Source organism: Oryctolagus cuniculus, chromosome 13, assembly GCF_051225735.1.
Source record: "Oryctolagus cuniculus isolate XC-2025 breed Fujian yellow rabbit chromosome 13, ASM5122573v1, whole genome shotgun sequence".
Taxonomy (NCBI): domain Eukaryota; kingdom Metazoa; phylum Chordata; class Mammalia; order Lagomorpha; family Leporidae; genus Oryctolagus; species Oryctolagus cuniculus.
Genome location: NC_142879.1, coordinates 29,273,921 through 29,301,486, shown reverse-complemented (window position 1 = coordinate 29,301,486; position 27,566 = coordinate 29,273,921). Strand labels below are relative to the sequence as shown.

At 37.5% G+C, this 27,566-nt stretch overlaps 1 protein-coding gene across 1 annotated transcript in view; it reads right to left on the bottom strand.

The window, feature by feature from the left end:
• KCNK2 (potassium two pore domain channel subfamily K member 2) overlaps positions 1–27,003 on the bottom strand; it is a 221,544-nt gene extending 194,541 nt beyond the window's left edge. Inside the window, exon 1 of the mRNA XM_008268429.5 lies at positions 26,550–27,003. Within this exon, the coding sequence (XP_008266651.1) occupies positions 26,550–26,583 (34 nt within the window). The 5' untranslated portion in view covers positions 26,584–27,003. The remainder of the gene's footprint in view (positions 1–26,549) is intronic.
• Between the last annotated feature and the right edge of the window lie 563 nt (positions 27,004–27,566).

The following is a 27,566-nucleotide window of genomic DNA, read 5'->3' as shown; positions in this document are numbered from 1 at the left end:
TAGCAGACATAAAAACAGAAGCCCAAATTGTAATTTTTTTAGAAAAGAATAAGAATATCTACAAATTTGAAGTAGATAAGAATTTCTTACACTGTGCACATAAAGCACTAACCTTAAAGCATAAGAAATTGGAATTCATGGCAATAAAAACTTTATACATATCACAAGACATTATTGAGAAAATGAGCACACCATCAGTGAACTAGGAAAAACCTTTGCTATAAAGATCCCTAACAAAAGACAAGTGAGCAGAATACATAAAGAATTCCTGAAAAGCAATCAAAAATTCACCACATCAATTCCACCCATGTTGTCATGAAATGACAAGACTTCATATATTTTATGATTGAGGAGTATTTCATAGTATATATGCACCACACTTTTGTAATCAATTCATCAGTGGATAGACACATAGGTTGCTTGTGAACATGGGATTCATGGATCATATCTTAGTTCTATTTTTAGTTTTTGAGTAAACTACACAGTGTTTTCTTTAAAAATAAAATTGCCGTGAACAGAAAGATAACTATCACATGATATCTCACTTGCTGTGGAGTCTGTAATAAAATGTGTGGAGAGGTGATCTCATAGAAGTTAAAAGTATGATGACAGTTACCAGAGATGGAGGAGGGAAAGACTGATTAACAGGCTATAGCTACAGAGGGTAAGAAGTTCTAAGGTTCTATTGCACATTAGAGTGACTATAAATAATGTTAACATGCTATATTTTCTCATTACAATAAATAAACGACAAGATATGATTTTGGATGGTTTCACCATAAAGAAATGTTAAATGATTGAAGAAAAATTTACCCTCATTGGATATTACATAACATATGCATGTATGAAAACTATCACATGGTATCGCAAAAATTTGTGTAACTTTTTGTCTGCTATGAATTTTTTAAATAAAAAAATAAAAATCATAACATGAAATGCTGTCAGGACCAACAGGAGCTCTCCTTCATTGCTGGTAAGTTACAAAATGGAACAGCCACTTTAGTTGACAGTTTGACATTGTCTTACAAAACTAAACATATGCTTACCGTAACTATGATCCAATAATTGTGCTTCTTGGTATTATCAAAAGTTAGTGACAACATTTCCACATAGAACCTGCACATGGGTATTTATAGAGGCATTCATAATTAACAAAATATCTGGTAATTCATAATTACCCAAACTTGGACACAACCAAGATGCACTGCAGCAAGTGAATAGATAAAGAAATTGTGGTATGCAGAGTACTTCAAAAAGTTCATGGAAAACAGAATTAATTAAAAGATGCTTATTTTGGTGTAAAAATTAATGCATAAGAAAGAGTCCTTAAAAAAGTTCATGGAAAATGCTTATTATGAAAAATCATCCATGGGATTCAAAAATTTCAGGCATCAAAACACATTCATCTTTTAATTCCATTTTTCTCCAAATCTTTTGAAGTAGACTTATGGCTAGATATGGAATATTATTCAGTACTAAGAAGAAATTGGCTATTAAGTCATGATCCATATACACATGCACATGTACATTCACACAGAATAGATGCTAAGATTATGTTATGTTTTATTTCAAAAACTATAAAATAAAGTATTAGAATGTTACTATAATAGTAACTACAATATTATGATTTTTAAATATTTATTTATTTGATTAAGTCAACAGAGAAAGAAGGAGAGACAGAGTCAAAAAGTGGGAGAGATCTTCCATCTATTAGTTCACGCCATGTAAGCCCACGACGGTCAGGTTTGGGTTAGGCTGAAGCAACGATCCAGGAACTCCATCTCAGTCTCCAACATAGGCAAGAGGGACCTAAGTACTTGGACCATTTTCTACCGCCTTCCCAGGTACATCAGCGGGAAGCTGGATCAGAACTGGAATAGCCGGGACTCAAACTAGTACTCCAATATGGGATGTGGATGTTACAAGTGGTGACTTATTCCACTACAACAAAATGCTGGCCCCGATATAATATATTTTGATGTGCAGACATGTACATCTTTAAAATTCATTTTGGATATATAATTTCCATGGATAACCTAAAACAAAAATTACGGGGATAGTTACCTGACCAGGTATCAGAACATACCATAAGGCTACCAAAATAAAACAATATAGGGATGATATAAGCAGAAAAAAGAGACACAGAGAAAATCCAGAGAAACATAGTGTAGACACAAGAATTCAATGCTTAACCAGGGGGCAATTCAATTCAGGAGAGAAAAAAATACAATTTATTTAACAAAGTTTCCTTCCAAACTAGATAGCCATCTTGAAAAATTAATCATATCTCATGTCATATACAAACAAATCAGATGGATTCAGGTATTAAATATAATTACAATACTGTTATTTCACAAGAATTTCTGGAGAAGACCTGGATGGGAGCTAATAAAAAATTGTTGTGTGGCAGAAGACACCATTAAAAAAAGAGAGATTAAATAAATAGTAGATGTGTGAACCATGTTTGCAATGCAGATGACAGATAAGGCCTTAAAAGCTATAATTATATGAAGAGAGTTTTTAAAAATTGACAAAAAACAGACAACAAACCAGTAAAAACTGTGCAACAAATATAAATATGCAATTCACAGATCAGCAAACACAAATTTTTAACAAAACAAGGATAATTCAAAATGTGTGTGGAGAATTGAATTAAAGATAAGTTTATTTTGATGCAAATTCTTTTTAAATCCATGCTTAAGAGGGGTTTTCAAAAGGTGATGGAAAATCTGTATTATGAAAAAGTTATATGTGGATTTCTGAAATTTGTACACCAAAATAAAGTATCCTCTAATTTCATTTTCCATGATCTTTTTGAGGTACCCTCTTCTGCATAAATATATATATATTTACTTCACTAACAGAGAAATGTAAATTGAAGTGACAGGACACTATGACTTCCAACCTATCAGACTGACAAAAATTTTAAATAATGATAGCACTATTTACTAGCAATGTTCAGAGTAGTATTTTATACATTGCTGTAGAAATACAATGGTTCTAGAGAGCAACTGGCCAATATTTATTAAAATTCAGAAATATGTAAGCCTTTTGAACTGGCAATCTCTCTTCTGCATGTATATCCCAGACAAACACAGCCACCACATAAGTAAGGTTATATGAATTCTGTTGCTAACTGTGCATTCTTTGTAGTAGCAACTATGTGTGTACACAAAGGCATACATGATGGTAACCCACAGAACATATTATTCAGATATATCTGCTAATATGCAGTCATTTCCAAAAGTCATTACTGAGTGAGAAAAAAGATGCATAAAAAATGTGTAACAAGATTTCACTCTTGTAATGCAAACAAGGACCACAACATACACATATGTGTGTACATCAGTGAACTTCAAAAAGTTAGAGGAAAATAGAATTGAAAGGTAAGTTTATGTTGGTGCAAACTCAAAAATCATTTATATAAACATGTATGCATATATGTATATTATATATATTTGTACAGATATAGGTAATTTAAGTAATTTTTGAGAACAGTATGGAAGAATATATATGAGGAGACTTAGAAATATTCATGAGAAATTCACTTGATTTTTAATTCTATTTGTCCATGAGCTTTTGGAAACCCCTTCATGTAAGTCTACACTAGTTACAGGATTGATTCTCACGAACGCTTTTATCAGTTTAAAGTGCTTGGGGGAAGAGAAGCAAATACAGGAGAGAGGGGATCCAGAGTAGATGACAACTGCAGAAACAAAAAAGGAAAGAAAATATTATGATAATCTCACATAACTGTAAAATTCATGTTTATCTGCGCGTCATTTTACCTGTACAAGCCAAATGTAACCACATTTGGTATTAAGTGTGCTTTTCTAAACTCTTTACCTGTATTCATTTATTTAACTTTCACCAAAACTCAGTGGGGTCCAAACTATTATTATCATCATATACTAAATGGGAAAATCAAGAGGTCTGGCAAATTTCCCAAAGTTACACAATTATTTAGCTCCAGGTCCCGGATTTGAACACACTCATTGTGATACCTTGGTCCACAACCACCAGACATTGGTTGATAACCAATTTATGCCCAACACATATCACTAAGCTAAATACACAAGTTGCAATGTAACTTGTGCAATGTGATTTTATAACCTTCTGTAGCGACAGATATTTGTTTGAGCAAGGAGATGTAGAAATTTAGTCTACAGAGTTTAGCTTGTTAGCTCTGGTATGTGGGCATGGACATCAAGACGATGGTGGAGCAAATTAGTTTTGTTTTCATGAATCATTGAAAACATGATTGACAAACAGCAAGACAGTCTTTTAACATAGAACATAAAATGAATAAACTGCTGAGTTTTTTGTCTTTCTCATTTAGGTCTCTTTGGTATTTAAGCAACATTTGCTCAGTGGGAATTTCAGATATGAATGTTTTACGAAGGAAATAGCATTTAGTATATGGGTAAGATTTTGAAAAATGAGAGGAATAACATGAGAAAAAACCCAGGGTAGAAAACTTCAATGCATCTTTAAGCATATTGACTCAGGAACTTGGGTTACCACAAGTGTTTGTGATGTGTGTGTGTGTGTGTGTGTGTGAAAGCAATGTTATCAACTGATTTTTATGTAGCTTCAAATGCCATTATTAGAAGCACAAGATAGTACTTCAATGAAATTCAAAGAAGTTTATTACAGTGCAAAAAACAGTAAGAGCCACGTGTAGTTTCTTTTCATAATGTGAACTTTCCATGGAATTTTTGAAGACTCCTCGTATTGTTGACTGCACAAGTGGAGTGGGCTCCTGCAAGACTGGACCTCTTAAACTTATATACTAGAGCTATGAGAGGCTGACTTGGATCCAATAACAATACCCGATCCTGTCTTCTCTTTGGCTCCTATGAAGAAGTCCTTGATCAAATACTGGATCCGTGCAAAGGTTGTTTTAGTCCATACACCTTTCGTCCCCTCTTTTCCACAGATATCTGGTAACTGTAGTGAGTCTACAGGGTCTCGGGGCAGGGCTCCCTTTGCCTGCCCTAGGATGCTCGTGCCACCTCTACTCTTCCCAAAACAAAATAAAAGCTCCCATCCACACAGGGGCTATTGGTCCTTTCTCCTGCCCATTTCTGGGCAGCAGCTTCACTTCTGGACCCAGCTGGGTATTCCTGGTACTAAATAGGAAAATCCACAGAGCTGGGGATGCAGATTGGGTCCTTCTGCTCTTTTCTGTCCTAATGACAGACATATCAAAAGAACTCGATGTAGCAAATGAGAGAAAAAAAAACAGCATAATGTAAAATTTAGGCAGATATCTGAGAAAACCTCTGTAACTACATCAACATAACTTCGAGCCACTTCTCATTCAGATTTCCTCAATGGAAAAATTGCTTTGCAAACAAAAATTATTTTTAAAAACTTTGCAAGTGTTCTGCATCCTTCTCATTGTTGGTGAAAATCAATGTCAAAACAAATGTGGGAATTTGGTGTTTATTAGAAGACATTGGCTGGTTGATGGGCTTTATAACCTCAGATGCCAACTATGTTTGTTGCTAGCATGTCCATGCTCACTAACTAGAGCACTCCACTATTGATTACAATTGTTGTGCAGCCATTTGATATAAAATGCTCTCAGCTCGTTCCTTACTCTAAATGCTTCAGTGTCACTCAATTCAAACTATAAAATGCTATTGCAGTGACACATTTACAACCAGAGGGCAGATTTCAAAAGGTTATTCATTACAGGGTCACTGAACTGGCTCACTCACTCCTGCACAGCTGGATAATACAGCAGGTTCTGTTTGTCAATAAGGGTACGCAGGAAGATGTCTTTGTAGTAGAGGGCTGGCCAGAGCCCAAAGAGCCCATTTCTCAAGTTTCCTACTTTATCTAGCCATACTTGAAAAATATACACAACAACAACAACAAAATTAAGCCTTCAAGAAAGTTCCTGAAATATGAGAAGTTTTCTGGAAGGGATTTACACACTTTTTCACAGCAGCAATAACACCATTAATTATGGATCACATTTCAGAGCCACCTCCTTCAACTGAAAATCTGTAGGATGTAGAAATCCACATGCTATCAGCCCTCCTACCCAAACCTGGACATTGTATAACTGCAGTTTCTCTTTGTTTCTAGGATCCTTTTTCATTCATGCGACTCTACTGATACAGCCACTTACAGGCTCACAGCTTCCAGAAGAGAAAGAAGCAAATCACTAATTTTGGAGCTTAAAAAGCCAAAACCTTATATAAAGGTTAAATTGGATGGAATAGTGATCAATGTGAAATCCAGGGTTTTCTTCATTTCTTTTCCATTTTAGAAAAGATAGGTCATCTGGGCTAGAGAAGCAGAGAAGACTCGGGGAGAAGGGAGAGTAGCTGTTCTTAAATCTTTGGAAAGGAGCCCTAAATCTTACCTCAGCTCTAGGTCAAGTTAGGCAAGAAGAAGACTACATATCCCCAGATGGGTCTGGGGGCGTCGAGAGGACCCAAAGGCGACTATGATCTGGAACTTGCTTCAACAAAGCTGGGTAAGAGAGTGTATTTTTTCTTCTTCTTCTTCTTCTTCTTTTTTTTTTTTTTTTTTGTAATTTCAAGTAATATTTTTAGTGCACCTGTGTTTTGAAAGTACATTTCTTTAAAATAGGCTACGCTCTGCTTGGCACGGTAGCATTGAATTGCTGTGGCCACATAAAGTATCCAGACATAACGGGGCTGAGAAAACATTGGAAAATCCCCTGTGGGTCCAGAATGGCACAAGAGAAAAGTTGCATGTTTTTCTCATCTCATGAGAGGGGCTCAGAAATTGCCACACAAAACTTGAGACCCAATGCATAGACTAAGGAAAGCACAGCCATACATGTTGATGATTTAATGACCACAATGTCACAGCAAATGCCACCAAATCTCTATACCAAGAACTCAGATCTTTGAAAAATCCCCAAATTTAGAAGCAAACCTGGGAATTGGGAAGATCTTAAATTGGCACAGAAAAGTCATTTAAAAAATGGAATAAACTGATGAATTAATCAGGTTTCTCCAGAAATGAAATCAATAACATAGATTGAGCAATTAACCCATAGACATGGACTATGATGGTAACTGGCCCAGCCACTCATGGAGAGGAAGAAGCACCATTATGGCACCTGTAAGGAAACATGTGGTGTAATTCAGTAACTCCAAAGGCCTGGGGACCCTATAGTTCTGATGTTGAAAGGCAGAAGAAGATGATTGTCCCAACTCCAGAAGAGAAAGAAAATCTGACTTTCCTCTAAATTTATATTTTATCCAGGCCCTCACTGGATTGGATGGTATATACCTACAATAAGCAAGGGAGAATTTTCCTTACTCAGTTGGCTGACTGAAATGCCAACTTCTTCTAAAGACAACCTCACAGACAAACCTAGAAACAATGCCTTATCAGTTTTCTGGGTATCCCTTAATCCAGCCAACTAAACACATCTATTAACCATCACATTGACCAAGACTAAATTTTCTCTGGGTGGAAAATTAGAAACTTGAAATGAAATTTAAGTTCATTAAGAAAAATCGAATCATATCTCTTAAGCATCTGAGTTTATAAGCTGAGAATAATAATCATTTCACATAACTACCTTAAGCATAATTTTTACTGTTCAAAGATAGATGAAAGTTACTATAAAATATATCTTTAATATCCAACGTCCAATTATTGTCTATCAATGAAAATTCACAATGATTTTTTTTAAAATTTGGGTTCACTTAGAATTTTTGAGATGATAAAGTCTTCCCATCACTTACTGATATGTGTTTGATTATCCTAGAAAATTTGAGTTATGCAGACCGGGAGTTTTGTGGATTTTTTCTTTATGAATCATTTATTATTTGGAAGTCAGAGTTACAGAAAGAAAAGGAAAGACAGAGAGAGACAGACAGACAGACATTTTCCATCCTCTGGTTCACTCCCAAGATGGCCACAATGCCCAGGGCTGGGCCAGAATGAAGCCAGGAGCCAGGAGCCAAGGGCATCTTCTAGGTCTTCCACATTGGTGGCAGGGGTCCATGTGGGCCATCTTCTGCTGCTTTCCCAGGCCATTAGCTGGGTCAGAAGTGCAGCAGCTGGGACTCGAACTTGCTATGCAACAATGCCAGTCCAAAGACCAGGAGATTTTAAAAAGAAAATTACAAGGTGATATCCCACATATGACCTTTTAATAGTAAATTGTTTTTTACAGGCAGTTGTTTCAAAGTATATGATAGAAAAACAGCCCAAACTATAAAGCAAGTTTTTTTTTTGTTTGTTTTTTTAGAATTCACACATTTCAATGAGTTCCATCCATCAAAAAACACATTGGAAAGCCATTGAAATTTAAAGATTAAAGATGCTGAAACTATTTTTGGTTTCCCATTTTTGATTTTGGCTTCTGAGATGGTGGATGAGCCTTAGAAGAAATTAAGTGTTATCACTTAACCAAGTGGCAAGCCATTTAAGAAAAGCAGTCTAAATGTCGTTACAGTCAGGCTTTTTCTTTGATTATGAATAATAATTCCAAGATTGACACATTTATTCAGTAGATTTTTTTTCCCAAACATCATTATCAGAGTTCACAGGACAAAGGCTCTCATTGAAAATATCCAAAACACCATACTTATGAAGTTGTCAGAAATGAAAGAACATGCACACTCATGTAAAAAAGGTAGTTAATGTTACGAACTTCACTCAATGCCTCTCTGATGACTCAGTTCCCCTGACCTTTCATTTGTTCTAAACAGAATATGGTAAAAATAATGTGGTCTCTTTTTTAAAAATCATAATTTATATGCATGTATATAAAGAGAACAGTTTTCGTGTATTTCAAATATACAATTTTAAGAACATAATAATACTTCCCTCCCTCTCCTCCTTCCTAACTTCTTTTTTCTTTTAATTGTTGTGATAACATGTTTCAATTTACTTATAATCACAGGCCTAATATTACACTAAACATAATGTTTAACAAGTAAAAAATAGAAAGACCACTGCTCCAAAGGAATATATCCAAGGGCTATAAACAATAATCAAATCATAGATGTCAATTTCACTCTTATCATTCACTTTTTGTGTGTATCTATCAAAGAAAAGATGTCAGAGATACAAAGCAGCTGGAGTGTTCTCCATGGATAATAATGAAACACACTGAAAAACAGAGGACGCAAGGAGAGGCAGACTATGAGAGGTCTACGGTGAATCTCATGAACAATCTCCCCTTCCCTTTTCACCTTGCCCACCAGAAAGAATTGCATGTGGTGAGTCTGAATGTGCCCAGCCTCACCCTCTAATTTCAGCCATAGGCAAAGTGAATTAACTGAAATGTGTCCCAAATGAGAACTGGAAATGTGATTTTAATATTCATGAGCAGAGTGGAATTTCAATATGGAACAAACATCAGTAAGAACAATAAACAAGCAGAATGGATGCTGCAACTATTGAGCACCAGCCACAACCAACCAACGTGGTCCTACTGCACATCTCTGCTGAATAGCAGCCTTGTTCATGAGTGTTTCTCAAGGGGAGAAATAGATTCTCCCCCACCCCGCCGCCTTTTTTATACACAATGTCTCTATTGCAACTTATTTTGGGGGAAGGTCTATCTTTTGTTTCAGAAAAGGTAAAAGTAATTTCAGGGCCCATGCTGTGGTACAGTGGGTCAAGCCACCACCTGCTGTGGCAGCATTCCCACATGGGCCATGGTTTGGGTCCTGGCTGATCTATTTCTGATCCAGCTCCCTGTCGATGCACCTGGGAAAGCAGCAGAAAATGGCCCAAGTACTTGGGACCCTGCACCTACATGGGAGCCCCTTATAGAGTTCCAGTCCTGACTTCAGCCTGGCCCAGGCCTGGCCATTGCAGCCTCATGGGGAGTGAACCATAGGATGAAAAGTCTATCTGTCTGTCTGTCTCCTCTCTCTCCATGCCCCTCAACTCTCTCTGTCACTCTGAATTTCAAATAAATAAATAAATCTTTTTAAAAGTCAGTAATTTGATCTGTTTAGAATACTTTAAAAGAAAAGTGATATTATTTTACTAGATAAATATTCCATGAAAAGGGCCTCCTAACTTTTGCCATAAATGTACAAAACTACAGGGAAACTAGTTCCCATTGGAATAAAGGATGCCATGCCCAGTTAATGATAGCAATGGATAAGGGCAAGATAGCTCACCTTATCAGATATTCAGGACAAAGCAGACTACACAGCTTCTCCAGAAATGAAGGAGTCTTTCTTAGATTCTCCCTGCCGTGCTGGCTTCAGCGGCACATACACTAAAGTTAGATTCTCCCACCGGGGGAGATAGAGTTGCATTACACAGGTGTTTCCTAAGCCCTGCCGTCTTCATCTCTTACCTGCAGTGTCCCCCAGCTCACCCTCTCTGGTTCTGCTCTTGACTTCCCCCAATCAATTGGCTGTGTAGTAACCAGAGTGATCTTCCAAAAACGTGAGTCTGGTCGTGTCCCTTCCCTGCATGAAACATTTTAAGAAGTTGCCACTGTACTTAGAATTGAAAGACCGAAGTTGTTGCTTGACTACATGACCCTGAGTGACACGGACTGAGCTCTTACATCCTCCAGCTGTGCCCATGCACACTCCCCATCATCTTTCCTGGCTCCCTCCCGTGCACCTTTCAATTTCCATTTGTTGCTTTTAATAAGATCTTCTCTGAACCTCTGGGTAATTATTTGTCTTATCATTATGGGCTTATGTATTTAAGTGCTTGATGGATTTCAGTTTGTTGCAATGATTATCCTGCTCAGATTGTGCCACTTTTAGCTAGCAGTAGCTTTTTAAAATTGATTCCATAGTTATGAACCAATGACATAGCCTCCTTAGTCTTGAGAGCATCTTTACTATGTAAGAGGTTCAGGTTCATCTTCTATGTTTCTTAATACACATGTGGACATACGCATTTCTCAAAGATATCTTGGCTATTTTTGGTGGAAAAGTGACAGAACCAAAATTTCCATTCTAAAGACTCTCAATCACAACCAAAAGCACAATTGTGGAACTAAAGATTCTCATTGCTACAAGGGGGGTGAGAGCAACACAGCTGGGAAATATATCTACATCTGTATCATACGTGTTATATAATACCATATTTATGCTTATATGCAAATTATGTATTATACACAAATACAATATGTATGTATGTATTCTACTTTGTTTTGTGTTGGTATAACAGAAATCAATATACTTGGTAAATTATGAAGAGCAGAAATGAATGTCCTCACAGTGTTAGGAACTAGGAAGAAGGCGACTGCGGGACCAGCATTTGGCTAAGGCCTTCTTGTTCATCCCATGGGCAAAGGCAGATGAGCAAACATGGCAACAAAGGGACTCAACATGATGTAGGCACTAATTCTTTCGTGAGGGCAGAGCCTTGTGGTTTAATCGCCTCTCAGTAGCTTCTCTCCCACCCCCGCCACCAGCACTGCTGCATTTCCAATGGGTGACACATTCAAACCACAGTCCTATGTATATAAAACACCTCATGAGTTAGCACAATTGTTTCCCATTCAAATTCAGCACTAAACATGCTGTTATTTAGCCTCACCTATATCTCATCTGAATTTCTGATTTTTTTCCCCTATCAAGATTCCTGGTTCTCAAGGTCACAGGGGATGGTAGGGTATACCATAATTACTGCTTGCTTTATTCATATTAGTTGCAGAATAATCTAAAAATAATAGTGTTAATATTACTAACGGTATGACTATGGAGGACATCTAAAATTACTGTTTGGTATATGCTACCTTCAATATCCCACTTTTAATAGTTATACTATATATACATTAACAGAGCATGTAGACAGTATAAATTATTTTCTCTTCTCTTAATGTTTGTATAATTGTCAATCTATAGGTAGCAACATGTTTCAGGCTCATTATGGGTATTCACTGGATAAATAAATGAATGAAGAGCTTTATCTTCCAAAAGAAGTATGTCAAAATGCAAATGTAAGAGTCAGCTAGTTTTGGAAGAGAGCTCCCCACTAGGCCTAAAGTATTTCAGCCCCTCCACAATTTACCTTCAACCCCTTGCACTTAACTTCCACTGGATCAGGCAAAACCCCATCCAGTTTCAGCTGGTGCTTAAAAAAAAAAAAAAAAAAAAAAAAAAAAACAAGATTTATTTATTTGTTTGAAAGGCAGAGTAACAGAGAAGAGGGAGAAAAATCATCTTCCATCCGCTCTTCACTCCCCAAATGGCCATAGCTTTGCAATTAACCTGTTGTGCTTTCCTGTAATTACTGTAACTGTTATGCGTTATGCTGTTTGCAGAACCATCAGATGACCCCCCTGCTCTTCTCTGCTTTTTCTCATGTAGAACTGGTATTTTTTTAAATCCCTAGCATACTTGATGGAGATATCAAATAAACAAAAATAAATACTATAAATAAATTTACATAATTATCCTATGTTCTATCAAGGAAAAACACAGTGTGCTAATGAAAGTAACTACTTCCAATATTTTGCTTTTCTTGCTCTTTGTCCTATCTGAAAGGACCTTCCCTTCTGTATAGCAGGTAACCAAACTCATTTCTTCTGTTGTGGGATCCCTGGCATATTTATTACCTAAGAAAGAGTGGGATCTGTTTGAATGAGAATCAGCAGGGAAGGATCAACCTCACTGAGCATTTCTAAAAATAGAGAGAAGATGAAAATCAAATTATTTTCATAGCTGTATCTCTTGAGTCCTAAGAGCTCAATTTAGCATGTAGACATGTCATTCTAGGGCAAGAACTCCACTCCCAGTATATGCACAAGTCTGATTCTACCAGGAGTTAAATCCTTCCTTCTACTGCTCTCCACAGGCAGCATTGTTTTAGGCCATTTATTTCCGAAAGCTAGACTTCATCATCTCTTTGTGCCCACAAGCTCAATCCTCGCATTACCCCATTTCTGCCCTAGCCATTTGATCTTTTTCTCTTTCTACATCCCTCCTACCAACATAAAAATTGAGCTACATTGTCTTCCAACTAAAGTATAAACTTTCCTCTCTCTCTCTCTCTCCCTCTCTCTCTCTGTTTCTTCCTATTTCTCCAATATCATGATCAAACATTAAAATACTATTATTATTTTTCACTTTTCTTCATTTCACCACTTCAAAATAGTATGTTACTGGTATAAAAATGAACACATAGACCAATAACTTTGTAGTAGGTTTTAAAATCAGGAAATGTGATATTTACAACTGAGTTCTTTTTTTCCCCCTGTAATTTCATAACATGCCACAAAGACATCCAATATCAAAAGGACATTCCAGAGACTCAGGCCCCAGAAAATAGAGAATTCATGACTGAGACACTAGAAATAAGAGAGAGATTGCAATGGAACAGTAAACTAGTTATGCTTAGCATTTTCAGTGAGAAGTTCAGAGACCTACATAAGGCCACCCAACTCTCAAGTTCAAACCAGGCACTCTTAACAACAAAGTTCACGTTCATAACCACTGTAATATGCTATTCTGACTTCTCACATTGTGTCTGGGTAAAAGAAGCTAAAATCTACCATAGGCGCATATTTTATTCTTACACCAAATAAACACATTCTTACTGGCTCATGGAAAATTCTCCAGATGAACAAACTCCTGTTTAAGCAAAACCTCCTAATAGGGAGGTAGGAACAAGTGACGCTCCTGGCTGGATGCGGTTTCCTAAATCATACAATATTTGGATGATCACACTAAATAACCAATTTTTAAAACTGGTTAATTTAATTTTAGCAATTATGTGTTCCACTCATTTTTATTTCCCATATATTCTCTTGATTATGATAATCTTCCATCTTGTTTCCATTCCACCCTGTAAGAGGAAATACTATTGTTCCACATCTGATCAGTAGTTTCTCCACTAATTTAAATAAAGCATTTTATTGTCATCAGTACTTTCTGAAAGTCTTGAAAAGGAGAATTTTTGACATTTTGAGACTAGCATTACCCTTACATGGAGCAACAAAAAGGCAGTACAAGAATAAACTACAGATCGATTGTTCTCATGCACATGTATGTAAAAGTTCTCAAAACATTAGCAAATTTAATCTAACAATATACTGAAAAGAAAAATGGCTCACAGTTAATTGGAGTTACCACTGGAAATGCAAGGCTGGTTCAACTATCAAAATTAAATCAATTGAATTTATTATATGAACTGATTATAGGATAAAAAGAACACATGATCAGATCAATGGATACAGAAAAGGTATTTGGAAAACACTGAAATCCTTCCATAACAAATGAGCAAAGAAACCTCTGGCAAGCTAAGAATAGAGGGGAATTTATTTGAGCTGATAAAGTGTATCTACAAAAAAACCACCAAAACCAATGAAACAAAAAGACTATAGCTAATATCATCTTTAATGATTAAAATTAAATCCTCTCCCACCAAGATTAGGAACAAGGCAATGATGTTTGCTCTCATTACTCCTGTTCAACATGTACTAAAAGCACTGACCAGTGCAATTTGGGAAGTAAATGAAACTAAAAGGCACAGATTGGAAAGGAAACCATACAAATATCTATTCAGGGACAGCATAATCTGTGTAAAAATAATTTCACAAAAAAGATTATAGGACTAAGAAAAAAGCTTTGCAAATTTGCAAGGCACATGTCAATATACAACATGTATTTACATACTAGCAATGAAAATTGGAAACAGAATTTTTAATATGTTATTTATAAATGCTCCAAAAAATGAAATACCTAGATATAAATCTAACAAAAAAAATCTGCAAAAGCTGTATGAACAAATCCACAAAGACACTGAAAAAAGAAATCAAAGAAGAGTTAAGGAAGTATATTGGAAGGCTTAGTATTGTTAAGATGTCAAGTCTCCCTAATAATGATGATTTAACAGTTATTCAGTTCAAAATTTCAACAGAATTTTTTGTAAGTAGTGTGAATCTGATTCTAAAATTTGTATAGGAAGGTAAATGACTCTTAAATTTTGACAAAAAAGAACAATTTAGCATACTTGCACTACCTGATTTTATAACTTGTTTTAAAGCTATATTAATCAATATGATATGGTATTACTGAAAGTATACACACATAAACTAATAGGAGAGGGTGTAAGCACTTGGCATAGTGGTTAAGACACAGGTTGGGTTATATTTGATCAAGGATCTAAAACCAATTCCTGGAGCAAGGACAGTCTATTCAATAAATGGTGTTGGGAAAATTGGATTTCCACATGCAGAAGCATGAAGCAAGACCCCTACCTTACACCTTACACCTTACACCTTACACAAAAATCCACTCAACATGGATTAAAGACCTAAGTCTACGACCTGACACCATCAAGTTATTAGAGAGCATTGGAGAAAACCTTCAAGATATTGGCACAGGCAAAGAGTTTCTGGAAAAGACCCGGGAGGCACAGGCAGTCAAAGCCAAAATCAACTATTGGGATTGCATCAAATTAAGAAGTTTCTGTACTTCAAAAGAAACAGTCAGGAGAGTGAAGAGGCAACTAACAGAATGGGAAAATATATTTGCAAACTATGCAACAGATAAAGGGTTGATAACCAGAATCTACAAAGAGATCAAGAAACTCCACAACATCAAAACAAACAACCCAATTAAGAGATGGGCCAAGGACCTCAATAGACATTTTTCAAAAGAGGAAATCCAAATGGCCAACAGGCACATGAAAAAATGTTCAAGATCACTAGCAATCAGGGAAATGCAAATCAAAACCACAATGAGGTTTCACCTCACCCCGGTTAGAATGGCACACATACAGAAATCTACGAACAATAGATGCTGTCGAGGATGTGGGGAAAAAGGGACACTAACCCACTGTTGGTGGGAATGCAAACTGGTCAAGCCACTATGGAAGTCAGTCTGGAGATTCCTCAGAAACCTGAGACAACCTGAGACAACCCTACCAGCTATCCCACTCCTTGGAATTTACCCAAAGGAATTTAAATTGGCAAACACAAAAGCTGACTGCACATTAATGTTTATTGCAGCTCAATTCACAATAGCCAAGACCTGGAACCAACCTAAATGCCCATCAATGGTAGACTGGATAAAGAAATTATGGGATATGTACTCTTTAGAATACTATACCACAGTAATAAACAATGAAATCCAGTCATTTGCAACAAAATAGAGGAATCTGGAACACATCATGCTGAGTGAAATAAGCCAGTCCCAAAGGGACAAATACCATATGTTCTCCCTGATCGGTGACAACTGACTGAACACCAAAAAGGAAACCTGTTGAAGTGAAATGGACACTATGAGAAACGGTGAGTTAATCAGCATAGCCCTGACTGTTAATGAACAACTTAATACATTATCCCTCTTAGTAGTTTTTTTTTGTCTGTTCTACTTAATATTTTTAATTCTATAATTAATACACAGTTATTCTTAAGTGTTGAAATTTAACTGAAATGTGATCCCTGTTAAACATAAGAGTGGGAATAAGAGAGGGAAGAGATGTACAATTTGGGACATGCTCAAGCTGACTTGCCCCAAATGGTAGAGTTAGAAACATACCAGGGGGCTCCAATTCAATCCCATCAAGGTGGCATGTACCAATGCCATCTCGCTAGTCCAAGTGATCAATTTCAGTTCACAATTGATCATAATGAAAGGACTAAGAGTCAAAGGGAGCACATAAACAAGTCTAGTACCTGCTAATACTAACCGATAGAATAAATAAAGGGGAGAGTGATCCAACATGGGAAGTGTGACTCAGCAGACTTATAGAAGGACAGATGTCCTAAACAACACTCTGGCCTCAGAATCAGCCCTTAAGGCACATGCATCTGGCTGAAAAGCCCATAAGAGTATTTCAGGCATGCAAAGCCAAGACACTCTGGCAAAAAAAAAAAAAAAAAAAAAAAAAACAAACACCTAAATGAAAGTACTCTGTGAGTGAGATCCCAGTGGAAAGAACAGGTCTTCAAAGAAGGAGGTACCTTTCTCTGAAGGGAGGAGAGAACCTCCACTTTGACTATGACCTTGTCTAAACAAGATAAGAGTCGTCAAACTCAAAAGGCTTCCATAGCCTTGGAAACTCATGACTGGAGCATAGGGAGATTACTGATGCCATAAACAGGAGTGTCAGTTTGTTAAGTCAACAACAGGAGTCACTGTGCACTTACTCATCATGTAGGATCTCTGTCCTTAATGTACTGTACATTGAGATTTAATGCTAACGAATACTCAAACAGTATATTTCACTTTGTCTTTCTATGGGGGTGCAAACTGTTGAAATCTTTACTTAATGTATACTAAACTGATCTTCTGTAAAAAAAAAAAAAAGAAATTATCAATTTCCAACTTGACTCACACTGGGATTAAACATGACAATAGGTCTGATCTGATTTTATCATCATTTAAAAAATCATGTATTATTTTTCACTTTATGTTTCTGTGTGGGAGCAAACTGTTGAAATCTTTACTTAATGTATGCTAAACTGATCTTCTGTATATAAAGTGAATCGAAAACGAATCTTGATGTGAATGGAAAGGGAGAGGGAGTGGGAAAGGGGAGGGTTGCGGGTGGGAGGGACGTTATGGGGGGGAAGCCATTGTAATCCATAAGCTGTACTTTGGAAATTTATATTCATTAAATAAAAGTTAAAAAAAAAAGACATACCTCACAAAAACAAAAAAACAAACAAACAAAAAAAAGACATAGGTTGGGATGCCTACAACCCACATTGGAATATTTGGGCTTCAGTCCTGGCTTCAATTCACAATCCCAGCTTCCTGCAAATGCACAGCCTGGGGGGCACCAGGTTATGGCTCAAGTCCTCGGCTCCCTGCCACTCATGTGGGGGAATGAGATTGGCTTCAGTCTGATCAAGCCCTGACACTTGCAGCCATTTGGGGAGTGAACCAATGAATGAGAACTCTGTCTATTTCACTTTCAAATAAAAAATTTTTTTAAATATTTTCAATAATAGGGCAAAATATTGTGGAAACAGAACTACAGAACGATAGCCAACTTATTTTTTTAGGATTTTATTTATTTGAGAGGCAGAGTTACAGACAGAGAGAAGGAAAGACAGAGGGAAAGGTCCTCCATTTGCAGATCTACTCCCCAAATGGCTGCAACATCCAGAGGTGAGCCGATTCATAGCCAGGGGCCAGGAGCCAGGAGCCAGGGGCAGGAGCTCTTTGGGGTCCTCCACGTGAGTGCAGGGCCCAAATATTTGGGCCATCTTCTACTGCTTTCCCAGGCCATAAGTAGAGAGATGGATCAGAAGAGGAGCAGCCAGGACAAGAATTGGGGCCCATATGGGATGCTGGTGCCACAGGCAGAGGTTTAGCCTAATATGCCACAGTGCCGGACCCTCAACTGATTTCTAGAACAAATACAAAGGTAACTCTGTGGATTGTCTTTTCAACAAATGGTGCTGAAACAAGAGAATATTCATATGCAAAAACAAAAATACCCGGACCCAGACTCACATCTTATACAAAAGGTAACCTAAAATAAATCATGAACCTAAATGTAAAGCATAAAAGTAAAAAAAAAAAAAAAAAGAACTCACACTAGAAATATTTCATGAAATTGGATTAGAAAAGAATTTTAGATGTGACACTAAGAATATGATCCATAAGACAGAAAAAAAGCAATCATTCATACTACACCAAAACTAAACGTTTTTCTCTATAGAAGTTGGTTAAGAGAATGAAAACAGGAGCTAATATTGTGGCATAGTGGGTATAGCCACCGCCTGCAATGCCGGCATCCCAGGTGGGAGCTAGTCTGAGGCCCAGCTGCTCCACTTCTGATCCAGCTGTCTGCCAACGTGCCTGTGAAAGCAGCAGAGGATGGCCCAAGTGCTTGGGCCCCAGTACCTATGTAGGAGACCAGGATAGAGTTCCAGGCTCCTTGCTTTTGTCTGGCCTATCTCCTCTAACCATTGCAGTCCCATTTGGGGAGTGAACCAGCAAATGGAAGACCAAATGACCTCTCTCTGTCTCTCCTTCTCCCTCTCTGTAACTCTGCTTGTCAAATAAATAAATAAATCTTTCATTTTAAAAAAAAGAGAGAGAATGAAAACACAACCCATAGAAAAAAACTGCAAATCACGGATTCATCAAAGTTCAATATCCTTCATGCAAAAAGAATTTGCAAAACCAACAATAAGAAAACAAATATCCTATAAAAGTGAGAAGAGGATTTGAACACACATTTCATATAAGAAGACAATCAGATCTCAAAATAAGCCCATGAAAAGATGCCCAACATCTTAAAACCTAATGAGATGCAAAATGATATATTAGAATGGTTAATAAGCAAAAACAAGAACAAATTAAAAAATAAAAAGACTAAAAATTATCAAGTTCCAATGAGGATGTAGAGTAGCCAGAACCTTGATAGGCTGCTTTTGGATATAAAAAATAGTAAAGCTATTCTGAAAAAAATATTTTGGCAGTTTCTTACAAATTTAGATGTAGATTTACTATAGCACTCACAATTCCACTCCTGGCTATTGATTTAGCCTAGAAAAAGAAAACTCATGTTCTCATAAAATCCTGGGATTAGAGCACTTTATATTTAGAGCAGCATTGTTCATAGTCACCAGGAACCTGTAAACAACTGGGATGCCCTCCTTTGGTGAATGGATGCACGAACTCTGGTACCATAAAATACTTCTCAGGAATAAGAAGTGAACTATTAAAAACCACAACAGGGATAAATTGCAAATACATTCTGTGAGGTGAAAGAAATCAGACACAAAAGGTTGCAAACTGTATGCTTTCATTTGTGACACCCTCAAAAAGGCACAATTATACAGACAGAAGTAAGTTTCCAAGGCCCTGTAGATGCAGAGGTTTTGACCACACAGGGGTAACACGAGGGAACATTTCTGTGATGAAAAATCTGTTCTCTGTCGTGTGTGTGGTGGTGGTTACAAGATGTTACACCTGCAAAGTCAAAGAACTGTACATACAAATTATTGACTGCTTTCTAGTATAAATTTAGAAACAATTTAAAAGATACTTACAAAAATCTGACTTTTGTGAGCAGACTCTCTCTATAGACCAAACCTTGGAAACATGAAGGAAAAGAAGAAAGAACTCTCTTGGAGGCTTGCACTACATGGAACACTACAAAATCAAGGGCTGCAGAGTTACTGGGTGCTTTGACATATGACTGTTCAATGCACCTGGACTTCTCACTTAGGATTTCAAAAGAGCAACAACAGCGTAATGGAAACAAACGACTTACGCCTCGTGCTATTTAATTACCTGTAATCACACCTCTATTAGTTGTGCTCTATTTCATCTGTTTCTCTCACAAGAGAAAGGAATAATAAGACTACAGCGGAGCTATGTACATGCAGAACAAGGTCTTCTGTAAGAGTCATTCCAGGAAATTCAAAATCTATCAAAGCCCTCTTTTTTTTTAACTTTTATTTAATAAATATAAATTTCGAAAGTACAACTTCTGGATTATAGTGGTTTTTCCCCCCATAACCACTCTCCCACCCACCAACCATCCCATCTCCCACTCCCTCTCCCATCCCATTCTTCATTAAAATTCATTTTTAATTATCTTTATATACAGAAGATCAACTTGGTATATACCAAGTAAAGATTTCAACAGTTTTCACCCACACAGACACAGTATAAGGTACTGTTTGAGTACTAGTTATACCGTTAATTCACATAGTACAACACATTAAGGACAGAGATACTACATGGTGCGTAAGTGCACAGTGACTCCTGTTGTTGATTTAACAATTGACACTCTTGTTTATGACGTCAGTAATCACCTGAGGCTCTTGTGATAAGCTGCTGAGGCTATGGAAGCCTCTTCAGTTCACCAACTCCAACACTATTTAGACAAGGCCCTAATCAAAGTGGAAGTTCTCTCCTCCCTTCAGAGAAAGATACCTCCTTCTTTGATGGCCTGTTCTTTCCACTGGGATCTCACTCACAGAGGTCTTTCATTTAGGTGTTTTTTTTTTTTTCCACAGTCTCATTGCTCAAAGCCCTCTTTTCACAGATTTCCTCTTTAAGCCTATGTTGTCATAAAATGCCACCAAAACAACTATTGCACAGGATGTGTAATGTTAACTCTTAAATGAAAATTATGAATGAGATGGAAGAAACATATGCAAAGCTACTGATATGAAAAGGCAACCCCCTTCACTTCTAAATTACCTAGTGGTTAACTCGACTGAGATATTTGGACCCTATTGCTTTATAGTTTTCTGTTTCTCTCTTGAATCTCTAAGCTGTGATTCCTGCTGCCTAAAATCTTCAGTCTCATCCAGAATGACATCTGATTACCAGATGAAATCAATAGATGTTATCTATGCCCTGAGTCTCAGAATCCATACCTTGTAAGAGGCAGTTCATCAACCACTGGGGAGCTGTGGACCAGACTTTTGGCTGATGTTATCACTGTTAACTTGAGATACACACATACACACACACACACGTGTGTGCGCGCACACACGCACACACACGCACGCACATAGAGCACTTGTCCATATCCACGTCATCTCTGCAGCCAGGGAAAATAACCAAGAGCATATGTGTGACCTTGACTCCACTGTAAAACAAAATCCCTGAATGAATATGAACACCTTCACTTTCTTTAAGTGTCTGGGAAATACTAACAGTAGAAAAGACAGAAAATTCTGGACACTCAAGTTCTTTTACATACCAGAATAACTATTCAGAATCCAATGAGACTTTATCTTTTTTGTGAAAGATTGAGTGGATCTCTGTGGATGGCACAATACAGGATAAGTGTTCATGGTGCTCAGGTTTAAGGCTCCTATTAAAGCATAAGAGAGGGGCCAGCGCTGTGGTATAGTGGGTGAAGCTGCAGCCTGCAGTGCCAGCATCCCATATGGGTGCCAGTTTGAGTCCCAGCTGCTCCACTCTGACTCAGCTTCCTGCTAAAGTGCCTGGGAAAGCAGTGGAAGATGGCCCAAGTGTTTGGGCCCCTGAACCCACATTGAGAGACCCTGAAAGAAGCTCCTGGCTCCTGGCTTCAGATTGACGCAGCTCCAGCCATTGCGGTCAGCTGGGGAGTGAACCAGCAGATGGAAGATCTTTCTCTCTCTCTCTGCCTCTCCTTCTCTCTCAGTGTAACTCTTACTTTCAAATAAATAAAATCTCTAAAATAAAAAAAGCATAAGAGAAACAGACGAATCTTATATTTCTGGGATGTAGCAGGTTAAGCTTCCACCAGCAATGCCAGCACCCCATATTAGTGCCGGTTCATGTCCCAGATGCTCCAGTTCCAATCCAGCTCCCTGCTAATATAGCTGGAAAAGCAGAAGATGGCCTGAGTATTTGTGCCCCTGCCACCCACATTGGAAACCCAGATGGACTGACTGGTTCCTGGCTTTGGCCTGGCCCAACTTCGGTCACTGCAGCCATTTGGGGAGTGAACCAGCACTATGCATCTCCCCCTCTCTCTCTGTAACTCTGTTTTCTTTTAATAATCTTTTTTCTTTTAATAAATCTTTTTTTAAAAATCAGCAATGATCATAATACCATTAAACAAATTACTAACAGCTCTAAAGTTTCCTTCACATACAAACTTCTCATTAGATGAGTCTGCTTAATTTCTGGATTTGTTATTCACACCATGCAGCAAATGGAGGGAATGTGGCAGCCCTCTCTGCTTCAAAGGTAAAGAAAAATGAGTATAAGTAGAATAGCTTTGAAAATAAAATGGTATATATATTTGCCATTTTAACAGCCATTACTAACACTCTCCCAAATCCATCCAGATAGAAAATCTAAAAGCTAGATCATTAATTCGCATCTGTGATGTGTGAACAGTGCTTAAGGAAGTTTAAGCAGTAGTATATGGTATTCTGCCCAAGTGCTTTGCACAAGTTCTTGGAACAAATGGACACGATAATTTAAATCACCCAAAAACATTACCCATATAAAATTTTGATTTTTATAGGCATCAAAGAAAGTTGTAATAGGAAACATTTTGAAGATAAATATGTTCAGCCTTTAGACTTCAAAAAATTATTTCTGCTGAGAGTGATGTTACTGGCTAAAGTGGGTTACCTAAGATGATTAGACACAGGTTATACAGAAAACATGAAAGGTGAAATTAGTTAGCTATGGTCAATCCAATATTTTCACTATCTTGATCTTTAGGAACTGTAGAATGACCAAATTGATTCAGACTGCCTAGCATATTGAAAAATCTAAAACAAGACAAAACAAAACTCCTTTATGACTTTCAACTTATACATTTAGATTGTCTTAAACAGTCAGGACTGAGACAGGCTGAAGCCAGGAGGCAGGACTCCTCCTGGTCTCCCATGTAGGTGGCAGGATCCCAGCCACTGGAGCCATCATCTGCTGCCTCCAAGGGAGTGCATTAGCAGGAAGTAGAGCTAGGACTGGACCAGGCACTCCAATATGGGAGACAGGCATCCCAATTATCTTTTTCTTTCTTTTTTTTTTTTTTTTTTTGACAGGCACAGTGAACAGTGAGAGAGAGAGACAGAGAGAAAGGTCTTCCTTTGCTGTTGGTTCACCCTCCAATAGCCGCCACGGCTGGCGCGCTGCGGCCGGCGCACCACGCTGATCCAATGGCAGGAGCCAGGTGCTATCCTGGTCTCCCATGGGGTGCAGGGCCCAAGGACTTGGGCCATCCTCCACTGCACTCCCTGGCCACAGCAGAGAGCTGGCCTGGAAGAGGGGCAACCGGGACAGAATCTGGCGTCCCGACCAGGACTAGAACCCGGTGTGTCAGTGCCACAAGGCGGAAGATTAGCCTAGTGAGCCGCGGTGCCAGCCCCCAATTATCTTAACTATTGTGACAAACACCCATAAGCCCCTGACCTTGCTCATTCTTTTACTGCAGTTGTTGAGGCTGAATTTTACAGTTTCCTTATAAGAATAGAATCTCACTAGGTGAAGAATAAATATTTTTGTTAAGTTGCCTCTTTGGATAGCATTTCGCAAACTGAGGAACTTTAGGTTTCTTTAAACAACCAGAATTACTAGAGCTTCAAAGTTAGGTCCCGAAAGCCTGCCATCTTGTCAAACATTTATTAAATGCCAGGAAGTTGGTATGGCTTATCTCATTTAATATTTACAGCAATTCTAAGAAGAAAGACTCATTAGCCCATCTTATATACAGAGAACCAGAGACTTAATATTCAGGTAATTTGCCCAAGGACCCGAAGTTCATAAATGGAGTTCTGGAATTCCAATATACATTTGTCAGATTCAGAATACTGCCTTTTGCCTCCTTGCTGATCCTCTTATTGTACAACATACCACCAGAGGCTGGGGGCTCCTGACTCCTTGGACAATAAATCTCTGGGCAGCTCTGCTGTATACCCTTTTATGTCAAATAGCTAACTAGAAACAATTATAACAGGCCATAAAAATTCAAGTTACATTTTGTTATCAATAACTACATTGTGATCCTATCCCGCTGGGAGGTATAAACCTGTGTTTCCCTTTAAAAATAAACCTCAAAATCATAATCATTCTACCATGCATTACTTATTTGGATTTAAAGTTATAATCAAATGCCTTCTCTCTCTAGAAAAAAAGAGAGCAAGAGAGAAGGGAGGAAAGAAAGAAGGAGGGGAGGGAGGGAGGGAGGGAGGGAGGGAGGAAGGAAGGAAGGAAGGAAGGAAGGAAGGAAGGAAAAGGAAAGGAAAGGAAAGAGAAGAAAAGAAAATCAACCTTAGGCTATCTCTAAAGTTGCATAATTTCTTGATTGAGGTCCCAGAATTCTGCCTCATAAATCCAGATGATTTTTAGCCTGGAAAAGTTTTCATACAGATGATATCAATGGATCCCCCAATTCCTAAAAGAACTTTCAAGAAATTCCTATAGAGTATCTTATTCTAATTGGAATCACATTTCAGTAGATCTGCCTGGAAAAATTACCTGTAAAGTGCACTTCTAAGTAGGAAACTGAATGGAACTCTTAAAGGAATAATTTAAGCTTGTCCATTTTTATAGATGATATTACATGTGATATAATTTAAGCTTATCCAGGTGTTATACATGAATATCCAAAAGCACTTTATCATAAAAGATAACTGCTGTTTAGTTACTGCTTCTGTAGTTTTGACCACTACTTCTAATCAAGAGGCAATAAAGTCACATATACAGCACTCGCATTTCGTACTTCCAGTAGCAGGTGATCGTATGTGCAGTGTAACAGGTGACTGTACCAAGTGGCCTAGAATCTAAGGAGAGTTGAGTGTAGTGTTGTCTGGCCTCATGTTCTAGGGGACAGCCTCTGGGATGAGACTCCCTGCCTCTCCAGATCACTCCCGCTCAGTTCCTTTTCCCTCACCTCTCACCCCTCTTCTGTTGCTCACTCCTAAAACACTCAACTTGACACTGAGAGCCCTTTTATCCACTTGCTTCTCAGCTTATTTTCATGCCCCCTATACCTGAGAACTGTTCTTCCCATATGAATACTTGGCCAATGTTCTGGCCTACATATCAACCTGCAGCAGCGGGGACTACCAACCTGCTAATTCCAACTCCCAGTGCCACAGCTAGCACCTGAACACTCCAAGCTGGAATCTATTTTAAATACTGAATTAGTCCAAAAACTTTGTGACACTATTTCAAATAAACAATAATTTGAACAAACTCTTGTATTTCAAAAGAAAAACCACAAATATCAACCTTTTATAAATTTGATTTTTGATGAAATTCCTTATTAAATAAAGTAATACAAAGAATCCTAAAGTATGTAATCCCTGTTGAATTCAATCACACTCATGGATAAATTCAAAAGGTAAAATTGTGATATAAAATGATCACTGTACAATCATGATATTTGTCCTATTGCCCAATATCAGCATTCATTCAACATTCACAAAGTATCTAACTATATGTGAGGCACTAAAAATGGACTGGCATTTTTTAACATTCACATAGGGTTATGCTTTTGATGAGTTTAGCTAACATTTCTAAGATCATATTCCTATAAGGAATGACAATATTTCTATAAGGAAAGAAGCCTTTCCTTAAGAGGTACTTAAATCATTTTCAAACAAAACTACTTACCAAAACAACTCTGGAAATGTAAACAGAATCCAGATCTTAGTTCTCAAAATGTAATTTAAACACTTTGTTCCCCATTGCCAATATTCTAAGTTATGTATTTCCGACCACACAATAAAATTCACCCAGGAGATAGCTAATATTCTCTCTAAATTACAAATAAACGTGTGAATCTGAGTATAAGTATATTGATTACAGGATCAACCACAACATAAAACCAGTGTAAACACAGCTTACATTACCAGAACCCAATCGCAATGGAATTTATAGATCCTTGTGTTGATGAATTTTGTACTGCCAAAAGTAGTACATCAAATAATAAAAACCTGATACAACATGCCTATCATATAAAACATTCCCAAATTAACGTGCAATTTATTTCAGTGCTGCAAGGTCATGGAAAAAAATCCAGTAACTAACCCTCTGTTGGAACCACCCAATGAGTTTAATTATAGACTTGTGTATAATGAAGACTCTCTGCATCAAATACTTGCTTGGAAATCTACTCAGCATAATCTAGAAATTTTGAAGACAAGTAAGATACCTGATTATTGTAAAGATACTTACAGTAGAAATTCCTTTTTGCTCGTGGGTTCATCATTTGGTGATGTTTTCATCAGGAGTCATCATGCTTTTGATCTTTAATGCTGCTCTTCCTCCAAGGTTTCTTGTCCGTAATTTCCAAAACAGAGTCACTTGCACTAACAAGCCATTGTCCCATACTGTTTCCTTTTCTGTGTGAATGTTACCCTGTAGATCGATTTCCTGTCCAAAACCACTCAAAATGAACAAACGCTGCTGCATGCAAGTGAAATGTGCTCCTCAAATCCTCTGTTTTTGCAGCTTAGTTTAGGAACAAATTCCTTAATTAGAACGAGAAACTATATCCCAGTTGTTCCAGAAGTTTCTTCCTATCAAAGTTGCCAGTGTCATTTATTCTCACTAGTTTGTGGCTCAAGTACTATTTACACATGAAGCATCCATGTGCTGTGAGCAGTCTAAAGACCCTCCCAATTGCCACAGAAACAATATTCCAACTACATTTTCCAATCAAGCTTAGTATGCTTTGAAGTACATAGTGTTTTCCATTCCTGAAAGGACAAAGAGATCTACATTGTCAAAGTTTATTTTTAAGCTCATGTGCTTGCTAAGTGCAGTGGCAACCAGGCTCTCTCTGCCTGCGGTACCATTGCTGGAATCTATTAATGCAAACAGATGAATCACTGGCTGTGTTCCACCTAGCCTTTTGTTTATTTTTTCTTACATTATCTAAATTGCATTGATTATCATTTTAAAAATCAGAAATATTACCAGTTTCTTGTTTTAATTTTCAGTATAAAGCAATTTAATAGAGGTAAATAAGAGGAAAGTTTCAAAATAGTTTTTGGTGAGATGAGAAAGTTAGTAATCAGAGTAATTAGAGGTAGATTCTGTTTCAGGAAGAAGTCTGAAAGGCACTTAGAGATGTTAAAAACCATAACAAATTCTAACTAAAGGAGAGAAAGATAAAGAATGAAAGGCAGAATGAGAAGAGAGGAGAAAAGAAGAAACAGGAAAAGAAAGAGTGTGTGTATAAGAGTGTGT